Raw genomic sequence first — 25,058 nt, 5'->3', positions numbered from 1 at the left:
CCGAATCAATTATAATATTTATTTCGGTATCTTTAATATAATCTTTAATAACGGGTTTATAAGTTATATTCTCCCTTATCAGATTGTCTTCCTGAAGCAAATCTTGTTGCCATTCACCGTCCTTTTGGCAGCTTAATGATAAATTGCAATTGGGTCTTGTATAATCTTGACTAACAGTTCCCTTTAGTTGACCCGTACTAAAGGATTTTACTAGTTTTCCGAACTTTCTATGATAACGTCACCTACCACTTGACCTTCATTAATTACTTGAGGATGATTTATTTCATGATCGTTATTGTGTAATTTCCGCATTTTCGAGTTATTGCCACGATTTTGTTGGCTCTCTTTATCTTTAGATTGACGCTTTATATAACAAAACCGGCTATGATTGTTGTTATTAGCTTTTCGTGGTTCTGAATTATTATTATTATTTCGAGGATTGTCATTTCTACCAAATCTAAACTTCTCGTCTTCCCTTTCTCTGTTAAGTATATCTAACTGTTCTAAATATCCTAATAATTCACACGGCTGTGACCATTCTTTTTCTATCATTCTTTCCTTTACATAATACGGTAACCTACTAATTAGGACTCGTATTAAATGACTTTCAATAATTGGTTCTTCAATTAATTTAGCACGGTTTAAATGCCATTCAAAATAATTCCTATAACCTCCCCACCGCTTAGAATATGGAGGAGGGTCTAACAACTCTAAAGTTAAGTGTTGTTGTTTTCCTCTTGACCAATAATGTTGTTTAAACTGCTTAACAAAATCATCCCAGTCCCTGAATTCAGTTCTATGCAGTACTGCCCATTCCGCAGCTTCTGCTTCTAAATGTCCTATTACAAATTGAATGCGTTTTTCATTACTCCATTTGGGAGATAATGATGTTTCAAAAGCTTTTATAAAGATTATAGGGTGAAGTTCGCCTCCTGGTTTGAATACAGGAAATCGACTTGCTACATTTGAATTTGTCGTTATATCATCCAGACATTCTGCGAGAGAAATAGATTGCGGAGACGGAGTTGCATCGGATTGGCTTGCCGTGATTTCTTTATTCATATTGTTGTCGTCCGAGCTAGCAAATTCGATGCGACTGTTGTCTCTGATTATGTTATTACCTCTGCTGTCTGAAATGTTTTCGTTATTATCTAATTCCGATAACCGTTTAGTAACTTCCTGTATTCTCATTTCTGTGTGGGATACGCGGTTAGCTAATATCGATTCTTCACTGTGTTCACGATGTGAACGCTCTGTACCTACGTCAATGTTATTATTTTTGGCAGCCTCAAGGTTACTGCATATTTCATTAATTAAAAATTTCATGTTTTCAATTTCGGTATGGTCCTTTTCTACTTGATGAGTTAATGTCTCTAATTCTACATTATCTATTGAAGAAATCTCTACAGGTTTGGTAGAGACCTCTTTAATAGATCCCAATAATTCTCTACGAACAGTTTCCGTTTGCATAGAGAATTCGTCTCGTAACATATCGTTATTTTTCTGTATTTCATTTACAACTAAGATATTGACACTATCTAGTCTCTCGGTTAAGTCAGTAATATCGTTTCGCATACGAGCTTTTTCCTCTCGTGATTCCTGGATATGTTCTTCTAACCTTTTACAATTATCAGCAATCTTATTACTAAGTCCCACTAGTTTTTCCTGCATTTCAACTTTAGAAGACTCTATTTTATCACTTAATTCTCGGCTGGTTTCATTAAGATATTCCTGTAACCTGTCCGTAGATTTTGTTAGCTCCCCTTTAAGTCTAGCAGTAGATTCCTCGTTAGACTGTTTTAACTCCTGTTTTAGTTCCTCTTTCAATCTAGCAGTAGATTCTTCGTTAGACTGTTTTAATTCCTCTTTTAATCTAGCAGTAGATTCTTCGTTAGACTGTTTTAATTTAGCAATCGCCCTAAAAACGGATCTCATGCTCCTATCGGACATAGACTGCTCTTCGTCTGACATTTCACTACCCGACATTATTGTAAGATATTAACTAGTTACACACGCAGACTTGTAATCAACAATCCCGTAAAAGCACACTCCCTATATACAACACTCCACTTCCAACTTGAAACAAACTCACCGGACACTAATATTGTAATTTGTAGTTCTCGATGACCAGTGTGCTGCTATGGGCTGCAGATGTAACAGCCGTCGATACAGCCGCTGAGATGCTGCGACCCCGTTTCTGCAACTGGCAGGACGCTGAGTCGAACACCGGAGACGTCACTGGCTGCAACCACGCCCGGCACCGCCGTAGACAGGCGAAGCCCTCAGCAACACCTCTAATACCTGCCGGAGGAACGCCCCGCAGCTGACGTACTGGGCCTGTTAGTTTAGGGAGAAAAAGGGTTGTCGGGGTTTGCAGCGTTCAGCTGCTGCCCAACAGATGCGCCTTCTCGTGGAATAACTGCGTGACCGTACTGCTTGGCTGCGCTCCGTCAGATGCCCACACCCGCGAAGTCGCCGCTGGCTGGTGAAGGCTCCACGAAAACTCGCGTTGACTTCCGAAGGACTCTTGATGCTTTGTTTCGTACCTGTGTGCCTTAATTGCACACAAGTCCTGTTTCTAAGGTCGCCACGGTGTAGTGTAACGACGTATAGGTTTGTTTATAAATGACTTTCGTTTATCATATGACCATGTGCAGACTTCGTCACCTACGTCAGTTACAACCCACTTCAAAATGATTTATATTCTTTTTAAATTGTCACAGAATGGTTCTTGAACGAAACTGTAAAACATCAGTTGAGTCGTAAGCATTGAATTTCGTCACTTGGGCCAATTGGTTTGCGTAAACTTTTTCAATTTAAATTTCGTTTGTTTCTCCTCAGAACTTATATTGACACACTTTATCTTGACTTAATCGATATCAGAATCACACATCGACTAAACTTTTTAGATTCAAAGTTGCGATGACCACTGTCAAACTTCAATAATCTTGTCAAATATACTATTAATCAGTTCACATAATTCTCCATAAAGAAATCTTCAGAACACGTGTTTCAACTTTAGTAGTATCCACTATTTTATTAACTTCCTACATACAGACGTTCTGAACCTAAGGCTTAACAGAATAGGACTGACTCTTCAACAAGATTAAGCTCTATATGACGTCATTGTTGTACAAAAAGAGTATACAAATTCATTTTTAATTTTTAGAAGCACGACGCAACAACTCGGTTCCAGGATCTTCTGTTGCTCCTCGGCTGTCGACCCGCGACGTATAGCGGCCAGCAATTTCCTCTCTGGTCGCGGCAACGAAGATGCTGTCTCCGTTCGTTGCGCCGCCCTCTCCGTACATGAAACACATAAAAAAAAATACAAAACTTTTAGATAATTCACATCTATTACCAATAATAAGAAAAATATGTAAACAAACTAAATTAAACTTATAGTCACCTGCAAACTGGGCTGACACTGGTGGATGGGTGACGCTTCAATTTCGCGTCCCACTACAAAAGGATAATTATTCTGTTCGTAAAGATATACGTCGTTGCAACCGATGCAATCACTTTGTGGTTTCCGATTGTAAAACAGGATGATGTGAAATTTTCGCGAGAAAGAAAAACAAGTGGAGACTTCATTCCCAATGTAGTGCATGCAAAGTACATTTATATTGCAGTGACAAAAAGAACTGTTCCTTACAATTTCATGAGTTTTTAAGTAGGCTGTTTATGTTTTCTTATTGGCAACGTTACGTAGCGCTCTGTATGAAAATCACTGGCTGTGCTGTGTGCAGTCTGTGGCTAGTTTGCATTGTTGTCTGCCATTGTAGTGTTGGGCAGCGGCAGCTGGATGTGAACAGCGCGTAGCGTTGCACAGTTAGAGGTGAGCCGCCAGCAGTGGTGGATGTGTGGAAGGAAATGGCGGAGTTTTGAAATTACGTATATTATGACTTTTGATGATATTAAGGTAAATACATTGTTTGTTCTCTATTAAAATCTTTCATTTGCTAACTGTCCCTATCAGTAGTTAGTGCCTTCCGTAGTTTGAATCTTTTATTTAGCTGGCAGTAGTGGCGCTCGCTGTATTGCAGTAGTTCGAGTAAGGAAGATTTTTGGTGAGGTAAGTGATTTGTGAAACGTATAGGTTAATGTTAGTCAGGGCCATTCTTTTGTAGGGATTTTTGAAAGTCAGATTGCGTTGCGCTAAAAATATTGGGTCAGTTTAAGCACAGTCGTGTATAATTTTTCTAAGGGGACGTTTCAAGTTATCACTAGATACGTGATACGCACATAAAAATTCAAATACTCTCATGATTTTGAAGAATCATATATATAGTAGTTACTGTAGGGTTAAAGTTAAATGTGAAATTTTGAAAAAATAAAAAATATCGTATTACTTCCGAGAATTAGCACCGAAAAAGATGAAAAAATAAAATTAAATTTGACAGACATTCATAGAGTGTTAAATGAAAAAAGACAAATTTCTTTATGTCCTAACACAAATGGATAGTGGAGCTTATAACGATACATAGTGGATAAAGAATTCGATGTAGCATAATTTTAGTTTAAGGGTAAACTTAGCCCGTTAACAACTCAAACTAACCCGTGGTTCGACATTAGTCGCTGTTAAAACAATAAATTTGCTCTTGAGTCTATCTCTAGCGCTTAAGGCAGTTACACAAACCTTCACAAAATAAAATACAGAACCTACACTCAACAGATATCAATCTGTAACAACAGGCTACAACAACGAGAGACCGGTTTGTTGATGCAGTCACTATAGAACGTTTGTCTATGTTGACGGAGCCACAACCTCATCTCTACTTGCAATACTTCGTCACTATCGAATTGAAGTCCTCGAATGTGTTCTATAAGTTTTGGTACGTTGAGATTAGCACCACCATTCCCTTCATTACGAGCGCGAACAACCCATCGTCACAAATTACTGGTGTTGATACAATTATCACCTACACAACTTTCATTCACTTTGAATTTCAGTGGGAGGCGCGTTTTCTGACGTCAGAAATTCGGTTACAGCTCGCTGTTCCTCACGTATTGACATAGTTGCGTTACACACTGCCATTTTACATACTGCAATTCGGAGCGCTCTAGTAGCAGAGGGGTAGCGCCTTGCGTCAGGAAATCGGGGAAGACGACGGAGTATATGGATGACATGTAATACTTCAACCGATATTGAGAACAGAATAAAAAATTGGGAGGCATTACTTCTCAGCACGGCGCCTCAAATGTAAGTCGGTTCTCCTGCCGCCCTTAAAATGAACAAACGAACATAGTAATACTCGTTGTAACAGCGTAATACAGTACTGCAGTCGAGAAAAATGCTTATAACATGACCTGGTAACCTTTCGGTTACGACTTGAAGCAATTCTTTAAAGCAGAATTACCCATTTGCGACGTAATTCTGAAATCAACTGCCATCGAATTGCAACTGCCTTACATCACTACCATCACCGAAATACGAACTTGCTGAATATTATTTAAGATAAGACTCATGTTCGGTTACAATTACTTATTCGTGAATTACACTGAACAATCAAGGTTTTTAACTGTTTTGGAGAGTGCATTATACTGGGTGCCCCAAACGGAATGGTCAGCATTAAGGGATATGATGTGAACGATCATTCGAACAGTCTAGTAAACAAGGCTCTAAAACGCTTGTATAAAAGGCTATGAATACTTTTACATCTTCGATGAGGTGAAACCAATCTCTTCTTCTGCGACCTCTCTGCTTTGGATATTTTGAGAGGTGATAGTATGAAACAAAAAGTGAAGAAAATATCCGGTAAACATAGACTCCATAATTTCTGAAGAGCTATGAGCATCAGTTCATCCTCGCTACTGTGAAACACATCTCTCCTGCAGATTTGTTTCACAATATTGCAGGTAAATAGATGCATTTTATAGCCGAGGCATACTAGACTTGTTTATTTCGAATGATCATTCCTGTCGTATCCCTGTATACTGAACATGCCTCTAGGGACACCCTATATATTCCCAATGTTAAACAGCGAGTTCCTCTGAAATTCACAAAAGCGACTTATGAACCAATCCATATACTGTTTCTCCTAGTCAGTAATGAAAAGATAGTTGCCAATATTTTTATCGTCGTCTTACGCATGTTAGGCATTTCTAAATCTATGTGTGTGTGTGTGTGTGTGTGTGTGTGTGTGTGTGTGTGTCGGTGTGAATGTATGTGTATGTGTGTGTTTTCTATGTAGTGTAAATCTATCTTCACAATTCAGATGAATAAGCTTGGAAATGTTGGTGTACTGGTAGATATGACCTTCACGAAAGAAGTAAATTTACGTAATTTCTTACTGGATGTAAGACGAAATTATAATTTTAATGTTATGCTCTGACAGAGAGGTGATCTTTGATTAGAGAGCACCGTTGAGCTATGTGGACTTTTTTAATTTATTTAACTCATTATTGAAACTTCGTTCTGATTGGGCTGCCTCGTTTTAATAGTAGTGCACTGACATTTGTTGGCGGGGTTCGTTGACCTTATATGGGACGTGGTTGGTTGGTTGGTTGATTTAGAGGAAGGGACCAAATACCGAGGTCGTCGGTCCCAACGGATTAAGGGAAGAATGGGGAAGGAACCATCCCGGCATTTGCCTGAAGCGATCACGGAAAATCTGTATCAGGATGGCAGGACGCGCGTCTGAACCGTCATCCTCCCGAATGCAGCAGCCCATTGTGCTAACCACAGCGCCACCTCGCTTGGTATGGGAACTGGCTTCATCATAAAGTGGTCCAGAACGTACAATGAGAATCACGTAGGCTGCAGTTGCCATACTCACTGCTACTCCGTAGGAACAAGGAAAGGTTATATAATGCGAGAAGCGACGAGCTAATGAAGAAGGATAAGCAATATCTGCACAAGAACATTATAATACGTGTTCTCAGTTTTCGAGCATGCCAATTTATTAATGAAAATAAGAAACAAATTTGTGAGAATTGAATGCCAACGCAAAGATTTTGTTCTTCTTCTTCTTCTTCGTTTCACCCAACTTTGGGGTACGTTGAATCAATCACTTCTGTGTGTTCTGTGCCTTTCTTTTCGCCCAGTACTGTTTCATTCTTTCTGATCTTGCTTTTCTTTCCTCATCAGAGATGACAATCGTTCTTTTCTTTCTATTTTGGAGCTGGAATCCCTCTTTTCTGTCTTTGCTTATCATTTTTGCGGTCCTGCCTGTGAGCATTTTTTCTGTGATGTGTAGTTCTCTTAAGTCTTTCTCTGTTTGGATAAACCAATTTGGTTTGGATTTTTTATTCCTGAAGTAGTCAAACATTCTTTTTGTAAGTCTATTTGGGTTCATTCTGAGAATGTGCCCATAAAACTCAATTCTTCTTTTCCTCATTGTATCCGAAAGTTTTTCTGTGGTTTTGTAGAGTGTTTCATTTTTGGTATGAATTAGTTTGTCGTTATGAAATTTGGGGCCTAAAATTTTTCTCAATATTTTTCTTTCTTTGATCTCTAGCCTTTCAATTGGGCCATGGTTAGTGATAGATAATGTCTCAGCTGCATATAGTGCTTCTGGTTTAATGACAGTGTTGTAATGTTTTATTTTTGAATTCCATGAGAGGGACTTTTTATTATAAGTATTTTTAGTAAGCTGAAAGGCTAGTTCAACTTTGTTTCTTCTTAATTCTATTGCTTTTTTCTCAAGGGCGTTCCAGCTAATCCATTCACCAAGATATTTGAATTCTTTAACAATTTCGATCTTTTGGTCTCTTACTTTAAGATATTTCATTGGCTTTTTTATATTTGTGATTATTTTGGTTTTTTCAAAAGAAATTTTAAGGCCTATTTTCTCTGCTTGTTTCTGTAATTCGAGGATCTGTTCTTTGGCTTCTTCCCATGTTTCAGCTAGTAGGGCCATATCATCTGCAAATGCTAGGCAATTAACCTTGATGCCTTTGTTTTTTGTTCCTAGTCGGATTCCACTATTGATTTTCTTGTTCCATTCTCTTACTATTTTTTCTAGGGCACAGTTAAATAACAATGGAGAGAGTCCATCACCTTGTCGTACTCCAGTTTTTATCTCAAATAGGTCTGAGAGTTCTCCCATAAATTTAATTTTGGAGTATGTGTTGGTGATGGTTTCTCTAATTAGGTTTGTAGTTTTATTGTCTAGGTTCAATTCTTTTAATATGGAGATTAGAGATTCCCTGTCTATGGAGTCGTACGCCTTTTGAAAGTCAATGAATGTGATGACATACGCTTTTGCTCTCGATTTTTGGTAGGCCATAAGATTTTTGAGGTTTAGAATTTGTTCTGGGCAGGATCTTCCCTTTCTGAAGCCTGCCTGGTATTCTCCAAGTTGACAGTCTAGCTGGGGTTCTGCTCTGTTCAAAAGGACTTTAGACAGTATTTTGTATGTTACGTCAAGGAGCGAAATCCCTCTGTAATTGTTGGGGTCTGTTCTGGATCCCCTCTTATGAATTGGGTGAATGAGGGCCATCTTCCATTCATCCGGAATTCTTTCTGTTTTCCATATTTCTTCAAATATGTTTTGGAGAGATTCTATGGCATTTCTATTGACATTTTTTCCACACTTCAGCTGTAATTTGGTTCTCTCCCGAAGCCTTATAGTTTTTGAGATTCAAAATGATTGATTGTAGTTCCTCGACGGTGGGTGGTTCTGAGTTAGGACTTGTTGAAGTTGAGTTGCTGAAATCCATTTTTTCAATTGGTTCTTTACAGTTGAGAAGGTTTCTGAAATATTCCCTCAAAATTTTGCAATTATCCCTGTTGTTGTGTGCAATATTACCATTTTTATCTTGTAATTGGAGTGTCGGTGGGCTGTACTTGGTTATTTTTTGTTTAAAAGTTCTGTAAAAGCTCCTAGTCTTGTTTTTGTTGAAGTCTTCGTTGATCTGCAAAAGGAGTTGATCTTCTTGTGCTTTTTTAATTCTTTTGAGGTTTTTACTCGCTAGTTTTCTTACACTCAGGAAATTTTGCCTATTATATTCATTTTTCTGAGATTGCATCTGTTGCCATGCTTTCTTTCTTTGCTCAATAAGTTTGTCACATTCCTCTGTCCACCATGCGTGTTTTTTGATTTTGGTTATAGGTGCTATTTGTTCAGCTTTGGTTAGTAGGCTTTCTTTCATTTGATCCCAATTTTGGTTCCTTATATCTTGAGTCGCGAGGGGAAACTCCTTCGAATTCATTATCTTTTCTGGATCGTATCTTCTGCTTTTGGGTTTACTGTTTCTATCTTTCCTTTTGGGGATAATTTTGAGTTTTATTTTAGAAAGATAGTGATCAGAATCCAAGTTTGCTCCTCTGAGTACTTTGACATTTTGTATTTCTGTATGGTGTTTCCATTTTATCGCCACATGATCAAGTTGAAATTCACCCAAGTGTGGGTTTGGTGAGGTCCATGTCTTCTGTTTTCTGGGTAGTCTCTTAAAGGCTGTGGATTTCAGGATCAAGCCATGCGCTTGGCAGAGTTCTACTAATCTGACTCCATTTTGGTTAGTTCTATTGTGCGCTGGGTAGTTTCCAACAATATTTTTGTATTTCTTCTCTTTTCCTACTTGAGCATTGAAGTCCCCCGTAAGTATGATGTTGTGTTTGTCTGGAATCTTTTGCACCGCGTCATCTAGTTGTTCCCAAAAACGTTCCACCTTTTCCTTATTTTTCCTATTGTCTTCATTTATGGGGGCATGTGCATTCACAATTGTGTATACTCTATTAGCAGATTTAAAAGTGAGTGTGGAGAGTCTTTCCGATTGTGATTGAAAGCTGATAATGGAGTCTAAAATACTTTTATCTATTTTTCATTATTCTTTTGCCTACCTTTCCTTTGTATATTCTGAAACCTCCGGAATCAAAATTGTTTTCATCTATGTATCGAGTTTCTTGTAGTGATGTTATGAGTATTCTATGATGTTTGAGGGTATCTGTAAGATGTTTTAATTTTCCTGTTTTTAAAAGAGAGTTTACATTGAAAGTAGCTATGTAACTTGTTTTCTTACATTTCAATTTGCTTGATGTCTTATCATGTCCCGATTCATCTCTGTGCAATGCTGCAGACTCCCCAGAATCCGATAGTCTGCTTGCGCACCTTGGTGCGGTGGATTGTCCACCTGGGGTAATTTGTTTCACATTACACTCTTTCATGATTGATAGTATTATGTAAGGGGTGACTCTTCGAGCCACAAATTTACAAGCACGGTTGTTAGCCCTGGAGGTTTTTCCCAGCCGCCCCTAACCTGGGGAACAGACGCTGACCAAAGACCGCCCAATGTGAGACAGTCGCCTTTGGATTTCTGGTCCTGTGTTGGTCCACGGGTGGTATTTTATTTCCCACCTACCCTACATATCTGTAGAGCTTTCCCCTATCCGCCACCTGGGGACGCGCCCGGTAGGGGAACAGGTTCCCCCTCGGGAAAGATTTTGTTAATATATGTTAATTAATCTTAAATATATTTGCACTTAACGGGTGCTACAAGAACAGATTAGCCTTACCACGGGCATCATAGATACAATTGAAAACATGTAACGCGATATGGAGATCTTAGAAGAATGTCAGAGGAAAGGCAGAGAGAAATAGAGGACAAAACCTGCTAATTGGGAACGAAGGCGTGAGGCGTGCTATGCAGAACAGCGCTATGCAAGAAGAGATCTGACAAAATCGAAGGAATGGAAACTTCGGTGCGAGAGTCGGTGGTTGGTATAGAAAACTCACAGAAAGTGGAGGAGAAGAGCTGTGTTTGCCTGATCATATTGCAGAAATGTCTACCCCTTTTATTTAACGGAAAACAGTGAAGTAATACCACTGAAAATAATATTTTTTCAGGTTATATCACTGTCCCATTTATTGAACAGAAAAAATGAAGTACTTCCATTGAAAGTGATATATTTTTAAATTAAATCATGCCACGGCTCTTACTAGATGCCAGCCGCTTGGAGGTCAAGTATCGCTGTAGTGGTCAACATGTGGTATACTTTGCACTACAGAGTTTCGCGACTATTTGTCGTAGACTGCGCCTGGAGGCCAAATTATTGTTCTGAGACGATTGCGTGCTCTCAAAGTCGACACTACTCTCCAAGTTTCCATCCAAAACGCATCGAACAGTTGTTCTGCACCCTCCTTGCGTTCCCTACGGGCCGTAACTGTTAGGTAGCGGTCACAGTCTGTCATTGTTTCCACTCGAAGCGTCCGATCTGCGACATTTCTGCTACAGTGTTTCGCGACTATTTGTCGTAGACTCCGCCTGGAGGCCACATTGTTGTTCTGAGACGATTTCCTGCTCTCAAGGTCGACTCTACTCTCCAAGTTTCCACCTAAAACACGTAGCACAATTGTTCTGCGTCCTCCTTACGGTACCTACGAGCCATAACTGTTAGGTAGTGGTCACAGTCCGTCATTGTTTCCACTCGAAGTGTCCGTTCTGCGACATTTGTGCTACAAGAACGGTATGATCTAGGATGACCCAGTTCGACATTTCAGCCATACATATGGATCCCTGCAGCATTAATCTTTTGCTTCCCCGGCCTGCAGTGTGTTCGGCTCGCCGCGCGAGACATCAGGGGCATTTGTCAATCGATTCCAATTGGGGCCACCGATTTATCCGCCCTCAGAGGACGCTGTTGCGCCCGCGCTGTCAGCCCACGAGTCCCGCGCAGCGAAACCTCCGCAGCATCCATCAGAGCCCCTGGGATCACGCACTGCTGCCTGACAGCGGCATTCCTCTCTCTTTGCGTGCCAAATGCGTTGCCGGCCGGGCCTGACGTTTATTGCACGACCGGGAAAGCCTCGGCGATACGGCCCCGCGAGGATCGTTTCAGGGCAGAAGCCACAGCGAACGAGAGGGGGGATGTTAACGCCGCATCCGGCGAGCGCTGGCAGAAATTGACGCCCTGGTAGGCGTGCGATGCCATGGGGACACGACACACCACTGTGGATCTGCTTTGTCCGTCTGCGAACGAAATTGAGAGATCTCCATTCGCAGCTTTACGAATGTAAGATACTGAAATATGAAATTATTCGGTCATACTTCGATCTGAGTCAAATGTGATCTGTCATATATGAAGAAGCACCACAGCAAATCTGCGACGGAGAGAGCAAGTAAACAGCAATGTGTTAAATGTTCCGTATATGTGGTGACTCTTCTTTCGGACGTGTCAGAATGAACAATCATCATTCTTGAGCCTGCAGATACTATGAAACGAGACACGAAGGACTTAAAGACATTAACATACAGAGGGCATTGATTTATATCAATGGGGCGGGTTGAAAATTTGTGCCGGACTGGGTTTCGAACCCGGGTCTCCTGGGTTCTAGGCAGACCACGATGCCATCTGGACACAGTGGTAAACACAGCCTCAAAGACTACCTAGCGTGCCTCCCATCAGACTGAAACTCTCAACTATCTTTGGTGCGGGGGTAGCGTCTTTGATTAGTAATCAAAACTCCCTCCGTTCCGGGTGCGAACCTCGCCACCACCGAAAATTTGAACAAAAAACATCGCCGTGGGCGGCCGAAGACTTCCAACTTCAGAAGTCACACACCAATCAACCAACGACCTTGTCGAAGAGGGTGGAGGAGCAGGTTCAGGGCACTCCATTCCCCTGGGCTGGGATATTGTCCCTGAAGTTGGAAGAAACAGCAATAATCAAAGGCATGAGGATGCAGAAGGCAATGGAAACCATTGTGTTAAATACACGTAACGTGTATCCACAGAAAATGTCGACTATAACTGAAAAAGTATCATTATAATCTCTCCATTGGCAAACGATTCCGAAATGGTCCCACATTCGGATCTCCGGGACGGGACTCACAAGGGGGAGGTGGCCATGAGGAAAATATTTAATTACCGACGATACGATAACATACAACGAGTCGGGGGGGGGGGGGAGGGGAGGAATGGAATGACAGAAGGGAAATGCTAAGGATCAATTTAGATATAATGGGGGTCAGTGAAGTGAAATGGAAGGAAGACGAGCATTTCTAGTATGATGGGTACCGGGTAGTATCAACAGCGGCAGAATGTGGTACGACGGGAGTAGGGTTCGTTACGAATAGGAATGCTGGCAGAGAGTTAGTTACTGTGAACAGTTCAGTGACAGCGTTGTTCTCATCATAATTGACAGGAAACCAACACCGTAAACGGTAGCTCAGGTACACATGTCGACGTAGCAAGTTGAAGATGAAGGGATAGAGAAATCACACCGAAGTTCCAAAGAATTTAGTATAGCCCTGCGTATTCAAATACAGAGATATGTAAATAGGCAGAACACGGCGTTGCGGTCGGCAACGCCTATATAAGACAACAAGTGTCTGGCGCAGTTATTAAATCGGTTACTGCTGTTACAATGGCAATTTATCAACATTTCAGTGACTTCCAACATGGTTTTACAGTCGGCAATCGAGCGAAGGAACACAGCATTTCAGAGGTAGCGAGGAAGTGGAGGTTTCCTGTCCTACCATTTCATGAGTGTATCGTGAACATTAGGAATCGGGTAAAACATCAAATCTCCGACATTGCTCCAACCGGAAAGAGATCCTGCAAGAACGAGATCAACGACGACAGAAGAGAATCGTTGAACGTGACAGAAGCGCAACGCTTCCGCAAATTGCCGCAGATTTCAATGCTCGGCCATTAACAAGTGTCAACGTGCGAACCATTCAACGAAACATCATTGATATGGGCTTTCAGAGCCGAAGGCCCACTCGTGTACAGTTGATGACTGCATGACACAAAGCTTTCCCCTCTGTTGGGCCCGTCAACGCCGACATTGGACTGTTGATGACTGGAGATATTTTGCCTGGTCGGACGAGTCTCGTTTCTAATTGTATCGTGCGGCTGGGCGTGTACGAATATGGAGACAACTTCATGAACAGATGGAACCTGCATGTCAGCAATGGACTGTTCAAGCTGGAGGAGGCTCTGGATGGGACCCCTGTGTGGGTAGATACGACTCTGACAGGTGACAGGTACGTAAGCATCCTCTATGATCACCCGCATCCATTCATGTCCATTGTGCACTCCGACGGACTTGGGCAATTCAAGCAGGATAATGCGACACCACACGCGTCCAGAATTGCCACAGAGTAGCAAACATTTCCGCTGCCAACCAAACTCCCCAGACATGAACATTATTGTAACGTGCCGCTCATAAGAGATCACGACCCCCTCATACTCTTGCGGAATTATGGACAGCCCTGCAGGATTCATGGTTTCAATTCCCTCCAGCACTACTTCAGACACTATTCGAGTCCATGCCATGTCGTGTTGCGGCACTTTTTCGCTGGCGCTCTAGATGACACTAGGCAGATGTAACAGTTTCTTTTCCGGGCGGGAAGGAGCGCCTGGTCCTTGGCACGAATCCACCCGGCGGATTTGCTTCGGTCCGGTGAACGGGCCTGTCTGTGGATGGTTTTTAGGGGTTTTCCATCTGCCTAGGCGAATGCGGACTGGTTCTCCTTATTCCGCCTCAGTTACACTATGTCGGCGATTGCTGCGCAAAAGCGTTCTCCACGTGCGCATACACCACGATCACTCTACCACGCACACATAGGGGTTACACACGTCTGGTGTGAGACGTTCGCTGGGGCGGGGGTTGGGGGGATCCACCGGGGGCCGAACCACACAATAAGCCTGGGTTCGGTGTGGGCCGGCGGAGGAGTGAAGTGTACTGCGGTAGTCGTCGTGGTGTTGTGGACCACTGCGACTGCAGCGGGGAGCCTCTCCGTCGTTTCTAGGTCCCCGGTTAACATACAACACAATACAACAGTTTCTTTGGCTCTTCAATGTATATGTGGGTATTGAACGTGTAATCCAGTACGTACGTAAAGGGCGATGAAAATGTAACAGTTAATGTGCATTGGAATGTTGTTGTAGGGAAACAAGTAGAGGAAAATTTTATGGTAGAATATGGGCTTGATACTAGGAATGAGAGAGGAGAAAGATTAATTGAGTCCCATAAGAAATTTCACCTAGTCATAGCGAACACTCTGTTCAAGAATCACAAGAGGAGAAGGTATACTTGGAAAAGACCAAGAGATTTCAACTAGATTACATCATGGTGAGACAGAGATTCCGAAAACAGATATTGGATCGTAAGGCTGAGGTTTAAGAGACTAGTCAGGAAGAATTAGTGTGCAAAGAGGTGGGATACGGAGGTACTAGGAAATGAAGAGGTACGCGTGGAATACTCTGAGGCTATAGAAACTGCTAAAGAGTTGCTGACTAGGCACTTAATTTGAAGAGGAACGGACGTCTCTAAGAAGGACAGTTGCACGAGTTGGAAAGAGAACCGTCAGTACAAAGAAAGTAACTGCGAATAAGGGATGGGTAACAGAAGGAATTCTTAGTTCATCGAGGAAAGTAGAAAGTAGAAAAACGAAAAAGGAAATTCAGGAGTACAGAAATGCAAGTCACTTAGGAATGAAATAAACAGTAAGTGCAGGGAAGCTAAGGCTAAATGGCTGCATGAAAAATGTGAAGAAATCGAAAAAGAAATAATTGTCGGAAGGACTGACTCAGTTTATAGGGAAGTCAAAATATCCCTTAATGAGACGAAAACAAGGGCGGCAAAATTAATAGTGCAGTGGTAATACCACTGTTAAATGGAGAGGAGATAGGGGATACATGGAAAGCATAAACTGAATGCCTGTATCAGAAACAGGAGACGATATAGAAGAGATAGCTGTTCCAGTAATACAACCAGAATTTAAAAGATCTCTTGAAGACTTAAAATCAAATGCGGGAGAAGGAATAGATAACATTCCATCAGAATTACTAAAACCATAGGGGGAAGTGGCAACAAAGTGACTATTCACGTTGGTGCGTAGAAAGGATGAATCCGAGGATATACCATCTGATTTTCGCATAAACATGATCCCCACGATTCCGAAGACTGCAACAACCGACAAGTGCGAGAATTATCGCACGTTACGCTTAACAGATCATGTACCCAAACTGCTGGCAAGGGTAATACACAGAAGAATGGAAAGGACAATTGAGGATTTGTTAATAGACGATGTTTGGCTTTAGGAAAGGTAAAGGCACCAGAGAGGCAGTTCTGGCGTTGCAATTGATGATGGAAGCGAGACTAAAGAAACATCAAGACACATTCATATGATCTGCAACCTGGAAAAAGCGGTCGACATGGTAGAACGGTGCAAGATGTCCGAAATTCTGAGAAAAATAGGGGTAATCCATAGGGAAACACAGGTAATATACAATATGTATAAGAAACAAGACGGAATAATAAAAGTGGAAGACCAAGTGCCAAGTGCTGAGATAAAGAAGGGTGTAAGGCAGGACGTAGGCTTCTGCTACTGCTGTTCAATCTGTACATCGAAGAGGCAATCACGGAAATAAAAGAAAGGTTCAAGAATGGAATTAAAGTTTAAGGTGAAAGAATATGAATGATAAGATGCGCTGATGACATTGCTATCCTAAGTAAAAATTGAGAACAATTACGGGATCTGCTGAATGGAATGAAGCGTCTAAAGAGTGCAAAATATGGAATGAGAGCAAACTGAAAAAAGACGAAAGTGATGAGAATTATCAAAAAATAAGAACAGTGATAAATTAAAGATCAGGGTTGGTGGTCACAATGTAGATGAAGTTAATGAATCCTGCTACCTAGACAGCAAATAACCCATGACGGGTGGAGCGAGGAGGACATAAAAAGCAGACTAGCACTGGAAAAAATCGAATTCCTGACCGAGAGAAGTCTACTACTAACTAACATAAAGAATAATCTGAGGTAGAACTTTCTGAGAATGTACACTTGGTGCAGAGCGTTGTATGGTACTGAAACATGGATTGTGGGAAAACCGGAACAGAAGACAATCGAAGCATTTGAGATGTTGTGCTACAGACGAATGTTGAACATTATGTGGACTGACAAGGTAAAGAATGAGGAAGTTGTCCACAGAATTGGGCCGGAAAGGAATATATGAAAAATACTGACAACAAGATTGGAATAATTTCCATGGTACCACGGTGAGATGTAGAGGGTAAGAATTGTAAAGGAAGACAGAGAATGGAAAACATCCAGCAAATCATTGAGGACGTAGGTTGTAACTGCGGCTACGTGTTGAAGAGGCTGGCACGGTACAGGAATTCGTGACGGGTCGTCTAAAGGCAGTGAGAAGACTGGATGACTCAAAAAAAAAAAAGGCACCTGCACTCTACTGATGTAGTGCCTCTGTTCATTACCCTCATTAATCACAGCATCACAGCATCTCGCCAATTCCCGTAAGAATTAGAGCTTATGTACAATTATGGCGATGACGGCCGATGATCTCTTCAGTCCAGATACGCACCAAGCTCGAACTCACGGGTATCGTCCAGACACAGAGAGTATTAAGGCTAGTGAGCAGGAACACCTCAAGGCTAATTAGCAGGAGCACTACATCGGTAGTGTGTGGTTTAAGGTAAGAACCTGGGTCTGAGAGAAGACGTGGTAGGGTAGTCTGTGGGATTGTGGTGACCACTGCGTCCGGATATCATACTTTTCAGCGCATCTGCCTAGTTAGCACGAGACACGGGCTCGTATCCCGGTCTCAACTTGCCTCATCGATAGAAATCAATGCTCACAGGTAGCTATCGTGTTTAATTCCTTCGTGTCGTGTTAGATGTTGTACTCAGTTCCCGGTAGTACAATAGGTAATTCTGCACTCAACCTGCACTTAATATTTCTTCAAAGAACTGCCATCAAATGCTCAACGAATTCAATCCATCTTATCCTACTCCTTATCCCACATCTTTGAAAAATCTTGGCGATATCCTCACAGGTACTAGTTTTCAATGAGATTCACCATTGTCTAAGTTTACAGACTTTCAGTTCTGTTGTCTTTGAATGTAAAATCTTCTACACGTAATAGGGAAGTATTAAAACGGTTTCAAACTATATACCAGTTATAAGTTGGCTATTTATCGGCCTTGAAGAGCAAGAAAAATTTCATTTCCCAGATTTCGCCTAATTTTTAACTTATTCAAAAATTTCAAATACTGCCATAATCTAGTTATTAAGAGTTATAATCTTATGTGAATGTTTAACACAAGATTACATTTACTGTATTTAGAAAGTGTAGTTTTTTTTGCAGTCAGAGTAAAAAATGGCGCGCAAATACCAGGTCTACAGTATGATGCCAGGACAGAAGTTTATAGCTTACTGCCTTTACATTTGCGTCTTCAGCTGAATGGTAATCGTGGCTGACTGCAATGCCGAATGTCTTGGATCGATTCCCGGTACTACCAGGGAGTTTCACTTGGTGGGTGGGCTAGAGCATGGAGCAGTCACTTTTTTCATATAAGTTAAGGACTTGCTCGGCGAATAGTATCGGCTCCTGGTTACGAAAACTCACAGTTGCCGGGTAAAGATGTACTGATTGTTGACTGCGAGCCACTCAATACTGCATCCACTGACGCCATTGCGGAGGATAACATGGCGATCGGTCGTTACTGAAGCGCCCAAGACGACGCTGTTCATGCAGTGAAACCTCAGCATCAGGCATGACGTTATAATTTTCAACTTCCTTACTACCAATTTCACTCGAACAACAATTTGCAGACAATATCCACATATACCATTCAATATAGCTGAACACTATATCGTTGTACAACATATTGTTCAGCACGTTGTGTGTTGTGGTCTTCAGTCCTGAGACTGGTTTGATGCAGCTCTCCATGCTGCTCTATCCCGTGCAAGCTTCTTCATCTCCCGGTACCTACCGCAACATACATCCTTCTGAATCTGCTTAGTGTATTCATCTCTTGGTCTCCATCTACGATTTTTACCCTCCACGCTGCCCTCCAATACTAAATTGGTGATCCCTTGATGCCTCAGAACATGTCCTACCAACCGATCCCATCTTCTAGACAAGTTGTGCCACAAACTTCTCTTCTCCCCAATCCTATTCAATACTTCCTCATTTATTATGTGACCTACCCATCTAATTTTCAGCATTCTTCTGTAGCACCAAGTTTCAAAAGCATCTATTCTCTTCTTGTCCAAACTATTTATCGTCCATGTTTCACTTCCATACATGGCTACACTCCATACAAATACTTTCAGAAATGACTTCCTGACACTTAAATCTATACTCGATGTTAACAAATTTCTCTTCTTCAGGAACGCTCTCCTTGCCATTGCCAGTCTACATTTTATATCCTCTCTACTTCGACCATCATCAGTTATTTTGCTCCCCAAATAGCAAAACTCCTTTACTACTTTAAGTGTCTCATTTCCTAATCTAATACCCTCAACATCACCCGACTTAATTCGACTACATTCCATTATCCTCGTTTTGTTTTTGTTAATGTTCATCTTATATCCTCCCTTCAAGACACCATCCATTCCGTTCAACTGCTCTTCCAAGTCCTTTGCTGTCTCTGACAGAATTACAATGTCATCGGCGAACCTCAAAGTTTTTATTTCTTCTCCATGGATTTTAATACCTACTCTGAATTTTTCTTTTGTTTCCTTTACTGCTTGCTCAATATACAGATTGAATAACATCGGGGAGAGGCTGCAACCCTGTCTTACTCCCTTCCCAACCACTGCTTCCCTTTCATGTCCCTCGACTCTTATAACTGCCATCTGGTTTCTGTACAAATTGTAAATAGCCTTTCGCTCCCAGTATTTTACCCCTGCCGCCTTTAGAATTTGAAAGAGAGTAATCCAGTCAACATTGTCAAAAGCTTTCTCTAAGTCTACAAATGCTAGAAACGTAGGTTTGCCTTTCCTTAATCTTTCTTCTAAGATAAGTCGTAAGGTCAGTATTGCCTCACGTGTTCCAGTATTTCTACGGAATCCAAACTGATCTTCCCCGAGGTCGGCTTCTACTAGTTTTTCCATTCGTCTGTAAAGAATTCGTGTTAGTATTTTGCAGCTGTGGCTTATTAAACTGATTGTTCGGTAATTTTCACATTTGTCAACACCTGCTTTCTTTGGGATTGGAATTATTATATTCTTCTTGAAGTCTGAGGGTATTTCGCCTGTTTCATACATCTTGCTCACCAGATGGTAGAGTTTTGTCAGGACTGGCTCTCCCAAGGCCGTCAGTAGTTCTAATGGAATGTTGTCTATTCCCGGGGCCTTGTTTCGACTTAGGTCTTTCAGTGCTCTAGCAAACTCTTCACGCAGTATATCTCCCATTTCATCTTCATCTACATCCTCTTCCATTTCTATAACGTTTCCCTCAAGTACATCGCCCTTGTATAGACCCTCTATATACTCCTTCCACGTTTCTGCTTTCCCTCCTTTGCTTAGAACTGGGTTTCCATCTGAGCTCTTGATGTTCATACAAGTGGTTCTCTTATCTCGAAAGGTCTCTTTAATTTTCCTGTAGGCAGTATCTATCTTACCCCTAGTGAGATAAGCCTCTACATCCTTACATTTGTCCTCTAGCCATCCCTGCTTAGCCATTTGCACTTCCTGTCGATCTCATTTTTGAGACGTTTGTATTCCTTTTTGCCTGCTTCATTAACTGCATTTTTATATTTTCTCCTTTCATCAATTAAATTCAATATTTCTTCTGTTACCCAAGGATTTCTAAGAGCCCTGGTCTTTTTACCTACTTGATCCTCTGCTGCCTTCACTACTTCATCCCTCAAAGCTACCCATTCTTCTTCTACTGTATTTCTTTCCCCCATTCCTGTCAGTTGTTCCCTTATGCTCTCCCTAAAGCTCTGTACAACCTCTGGTTCTTTCAGTTTATCCAGGCCCATCTCCTTAAATTACCTTCTTTTTGCAGTTTCTTCAGTTTTAATCTACAGATCATAACCAATAGATTGTGGTCAGAGTCCACATCTGCTCCTGGAAATTTCTTACAATTTAAAACCTGGTTCCTAAATTTCTGTCTTACTATTATATAATTTATCTGATACCTTTTAGTATCTCCAGGATTATTCCATGTATAAAACCTTCTTTTATGATTCTAGAACCAAGTGTTAGCTATGATTAAAATTCTACCAGGCGGCTTCCTCTTTCATTTCTTAGCCCCAATCCATATTCACCTACTACATTTCCTTCTCTCCCTTTTGCTACTACCGAATCCCACTCACCCATGACTTAAATTTTCGTCACCCTTCACTATCTCAATAATTTCTTTTATTTCGTCATACATTTCTTCAATTTCTTCGTCATCTGCAGAGCTAGTTGGCATATAAACTTGTACTACTGTAATAGGCGTGGGCTTCGTGTCCATCTTTGACACAACTATGCGTTAACTATGCTGCTTGTAGTAGCTTACCCGCATTCCTATTTTCCTATTCATTATCAAACCTGCTCCTGCATTACCCCTATTTCATTTTGTGTTTATAACCCTGTAGTCACCTGACCAGAAGTCTTGTTCCTCCTGCCACCGAACTTCACTAATTCACACTATATCTAACTTTAACCTATCCATTTCCCTTTTTAAATTTTCTAACCTACCTGCCCGATTGAGGGATCTGACATTCCACGCTCCGATCCGTAGAACGCCAGTTTTCTTTTTCCTGATAACGACATCCTCTTGAGTAGTCCCCGCCTTGAGATCCGAATGGGGGACAATTTTACCTCCGGAATATTTTACCCAAGAGGATGCCATCATCATTTAACCATACAGTAAAGCTGCAATCCCTCGGGAAAAATTACGGCTGTAGTTTCCCCTTGCTTTCAGCCGTTCGCAGTACCAGCACAGCAAGGCCGTTTCGGTTAGTGTTACAAGGCCAGATCAGTCAATCATCCAGACTGTTGCCCTTGCAACTACTGAAAAGGCTGCTGCCCCTCTTCAGGAACCACACGTTTGTCTGGCGTCTCAACAGATACCCCTCCGTTGTGGATGCACCTACGGTACGGCTATTTGTATCGCTGAGGCACGCAAGCCTCCCCACCAACGGCAAGGCCCATGGTTCATGGGGGGGGGGGGGGGAGGGGAGTGTTCAGTACATATTAGTTCAGCACGTATTAGTTCATAAACATATAGATGCTTGAAAAACCAGCTTTTGCCTAAAATGGAACATTTGATTACCCAGGTTATGTTCATCCGGTGTTTTATGATAAGAGGACTGCTAAGCAAACCTTTTCTAAAGTTTTTCGCCCTTACATGCTGGAAGTCACTCATCGGAATCAAAGACTTAGCTGATTAGTTAGGTAACCCGACGTTTGTAGCTGTCTTATAAATGAGATTTGATTCCTTAAAGAATCATGTGTCTGCTGGTATCTATTGAATCAGCAAGCATTAAGCAATATTGTGTCGGAAATAATGGAAATCCCTTAATATAGATTGTTGATCAGTTTCAAGTAATTTGTTGTTAGCTGCCACGAACTACATAGGTTCGATGGTCGACTACCGATTGGGAAACTGTATCAGAAGGCGAAACAGTGCATGGAGAAATAAATACTACTGGGTAGCAGCTACTGTTTATGAGAACCTGTGGTAACAACACTGTTCTAAGTGACCGTATGTGTTTCTGGTGGCGTAGGTGTCCTCTGACAGCAACGAGACGCTGTCGACGCTGTCGCTGACACCATCACAAGGCGACAACGGCCGCCTGCTCACGTGTCGGGCAGAGAACTCGCACGTGCGCGCCGGCATCCAGGAGCACTCCGTCAAGCTGTCCGTCTACTGTAAGTCGCTGCCTAGCTACCACGCCACTCTCCACAGTCACCGACACTGCACAGTAAAGACCAACCACCATTCATTGCTCAACTCATGTTTCGGGCCGTTAGGTGAGATATGTCTGTTAGACCTGTCTGTATCTCTATCTACATAAGCACACACCGAAATGAAGAGAGAGCACCTTTTAGAGATTGCACGCTAACACACTGTAACCCCATCTCTAGCCTTGCTAATAGCACCACTGCAAGGTGGTGAGTCCACACACTTCTACGTGTATGCCATATCCAGCTCAAATCACTCATCGATAAGTTGATCCATCAGAGCTAATAATTTGCTGGGATTCTAATTGCTACGCGCCGCCTTCCCCCTGTTCAATACAGCTCCAAAAATTTCTTTGGGAGTGAAACTGGGTGATTCAGAGGATCCGTAGAGATGTTATAGGGGGTCTAAGCGTATTCTCAACCTGGAAATTTATGGGTGTAGCCTTGTGAAGACACGTGTTGTACCTCGGAAGACGGAAGTGGCCACAACACACTCATCATGAAGAGCTAGTAGAAATGACTAGACTTACCTAGATTGTTGAAACAGACATCCTGCCTGATTCTCATGATAACTGTGGTTGGTACAAGTCATGGCATGAGAAAAACACTTCAAACGTCACCTGATTGATGCCTCGGTCTATTCATCATCTTGCATTATTTGAAAAACGGCTAAATACCCACTCGTCAACCACTTCCTCTTTCTATGTTGTTTGGCCGATTGAGCAGCGTTCTGTGGTACTGGAAGCAATGGAAATTCACGGAATGTTCGACAAAGAAAGCGTTGAGATGGACATTCTTCATTCATTGACAACATTAATCGAAATCGAACTTGACTCAAACTTCAATTGTTTTACTATTTTTTTTTTTCATTTTCAGTGACTATAAACACTAAGGGCACTGTGAAGGGCAAAAATGTTACAGGGACACCAAGAAATGAATACACTGAGCTGATTCAGAAGGATGTAGGGTGTGGTAGTTACTTGGAGATGAAGCAGCTTGCACAGGATGGAGTAGAATGGAGAGCTGTTTCAAACCAGTCTCAGAACTGGTTACCACAACAACAACAAACGATAATATCACAATACTTGTTGGGATTTTCTCAGTGCAAGTTGTTGCAGATCCTCTGAAATAAAAGATGGATAATAGGTTTTTTCTGGTCGGTCCCCGTTGTCCACAGCCTGTAGAACATCGAAATCTATTGTTATTCGTTCACTATCTCTGCTTTTTCTAGGAAGTCTGCATTACGTCCTCCATTAAGGAAGAAACTATAAGTGTCACTTCAGTGCCACTTGTGCAGTTAATGTCGTGTTGTAGACGGCACGAGATTGTTTACCTCTTTGCCACCCTACCGAATATTGCGTCCTGTTCACAATCAGTAGTATGCGTTAGGAATAGAAAAGTGTTTTTAGCTGTGTACGGCTCTAACTGAAGATGTGGCTCACTGATGTAGAAGGGGAGAGTCGTATGCTTCAGCTTGATGCCCTAAGGTAAGATAGCCTACTGACATTTAGTAAACTGTGGTCTAATAAATTAAGCACAGGAAGAATATGGGAATAAATTAATAATAGTAAATTTTCAGTTAATGGCAATGATCATCGCGAAATATTTGAAAATTATTGTAGGCGGTACCTTGAGTTTAAAGTTGCCTAAGTGTGATAAATTATTCTGAAATACAACAGTCTTATGCAGGAATCGTGGTCCTACAACATGCACTTAACGAGTTTATAAAATAACAAATATTAAACAGCAGGTGATGCTGCGTCAAAGTAGCATGAAAAGTGGTGAAGTTCCCTAAAATTTAACAATTCTTTCCTAGTTCGGAAGTTGTAAGTGCTACTTGTAACTGAATTTTACTATGTATAAGACTGTACCTCCGATGTATCAGAACAGAAGTCTTACAAAATTTTCGCAAAACATGAAGTATATTACGTAATAGTATTCCTCCAACAGTTCAATAGTAAAGAAAAACTTTGTGTCCGTCTGCTCCAACGGCTGTACAGATGTGTTCTTCGCGTATCCCTTGTGTTCAAGAGCCCTTGCACTTCCTAGCATTCTCCAGTGACCTTCAACTACTGCCAATGGGGACTTGAGATATCACCCACCAAAATCATGAATTTTCCACAATGTCATAAAAAATACAAAACGGACCACCATTTTAATACTTTGCTGAACACATTCATTTATTAAAGTTTCGTCTGTCTTTGATATTCTAGTGTTTTTAATGGTCTTGAATCCTTTTATGGAATTTTTATGGATTCCATTAATTTGTCAGGATATCCATTACTTACCATTACTGACCACAGTTCAGTGCTGTTAGCTATGTCAAATTCTTTCTACTATAAAACAAATATATTTTATCTCATCCAACTTCCTTTTTTAATCTGTTTTGTTCTTCTCCAGTAAGAGACTTTGGAAATGTGTTAATTCTATTCTTTATGGTTCTTGCATACCTCTGTAT

General features: G+C 41.4%; 1 protein-coding gene across 1 annotated transcript in view; it reads left to right on the top strand.

The window, feature by feature from the left end:
- LOC126188760 (roundabout homolog 3-like) overlaps positions 1-25,058 on the top strand; it is a 310,858-nt gene that overhangs the window by 194,905 nt on the left and 90,895 nt on the right. The window contains exon 4 of the mRNA XM_049930370.1: positions 22,423-22,567. Within this exon, the coding sequence (XP_049786327.1) occupies positions 22,423-22,567 (145 nt within the window). The remainder of the gene's footprint in view (positions 1-22,422; positions 22,568-25,058) is intronic.

Source organism: Schistocerca cancellata, chromosome 5 (genome assembly GCF_023864275.1).
Source record: "Schistocerca cancellata isolate TAMUIC-IGC-003103 chromosome 5, iqSchCanc2.1, whole genome shotgun sequence".
Lineage (NCBI taxonomy): Eukaryota > Metazoa > Arthropoda > Insecta > Orthoptera > Acrididae > Schistocerca > Schistocerca cancellata.
This window is presented reverse-complemented; position numbering and strand designations above follow the sequence as displayed.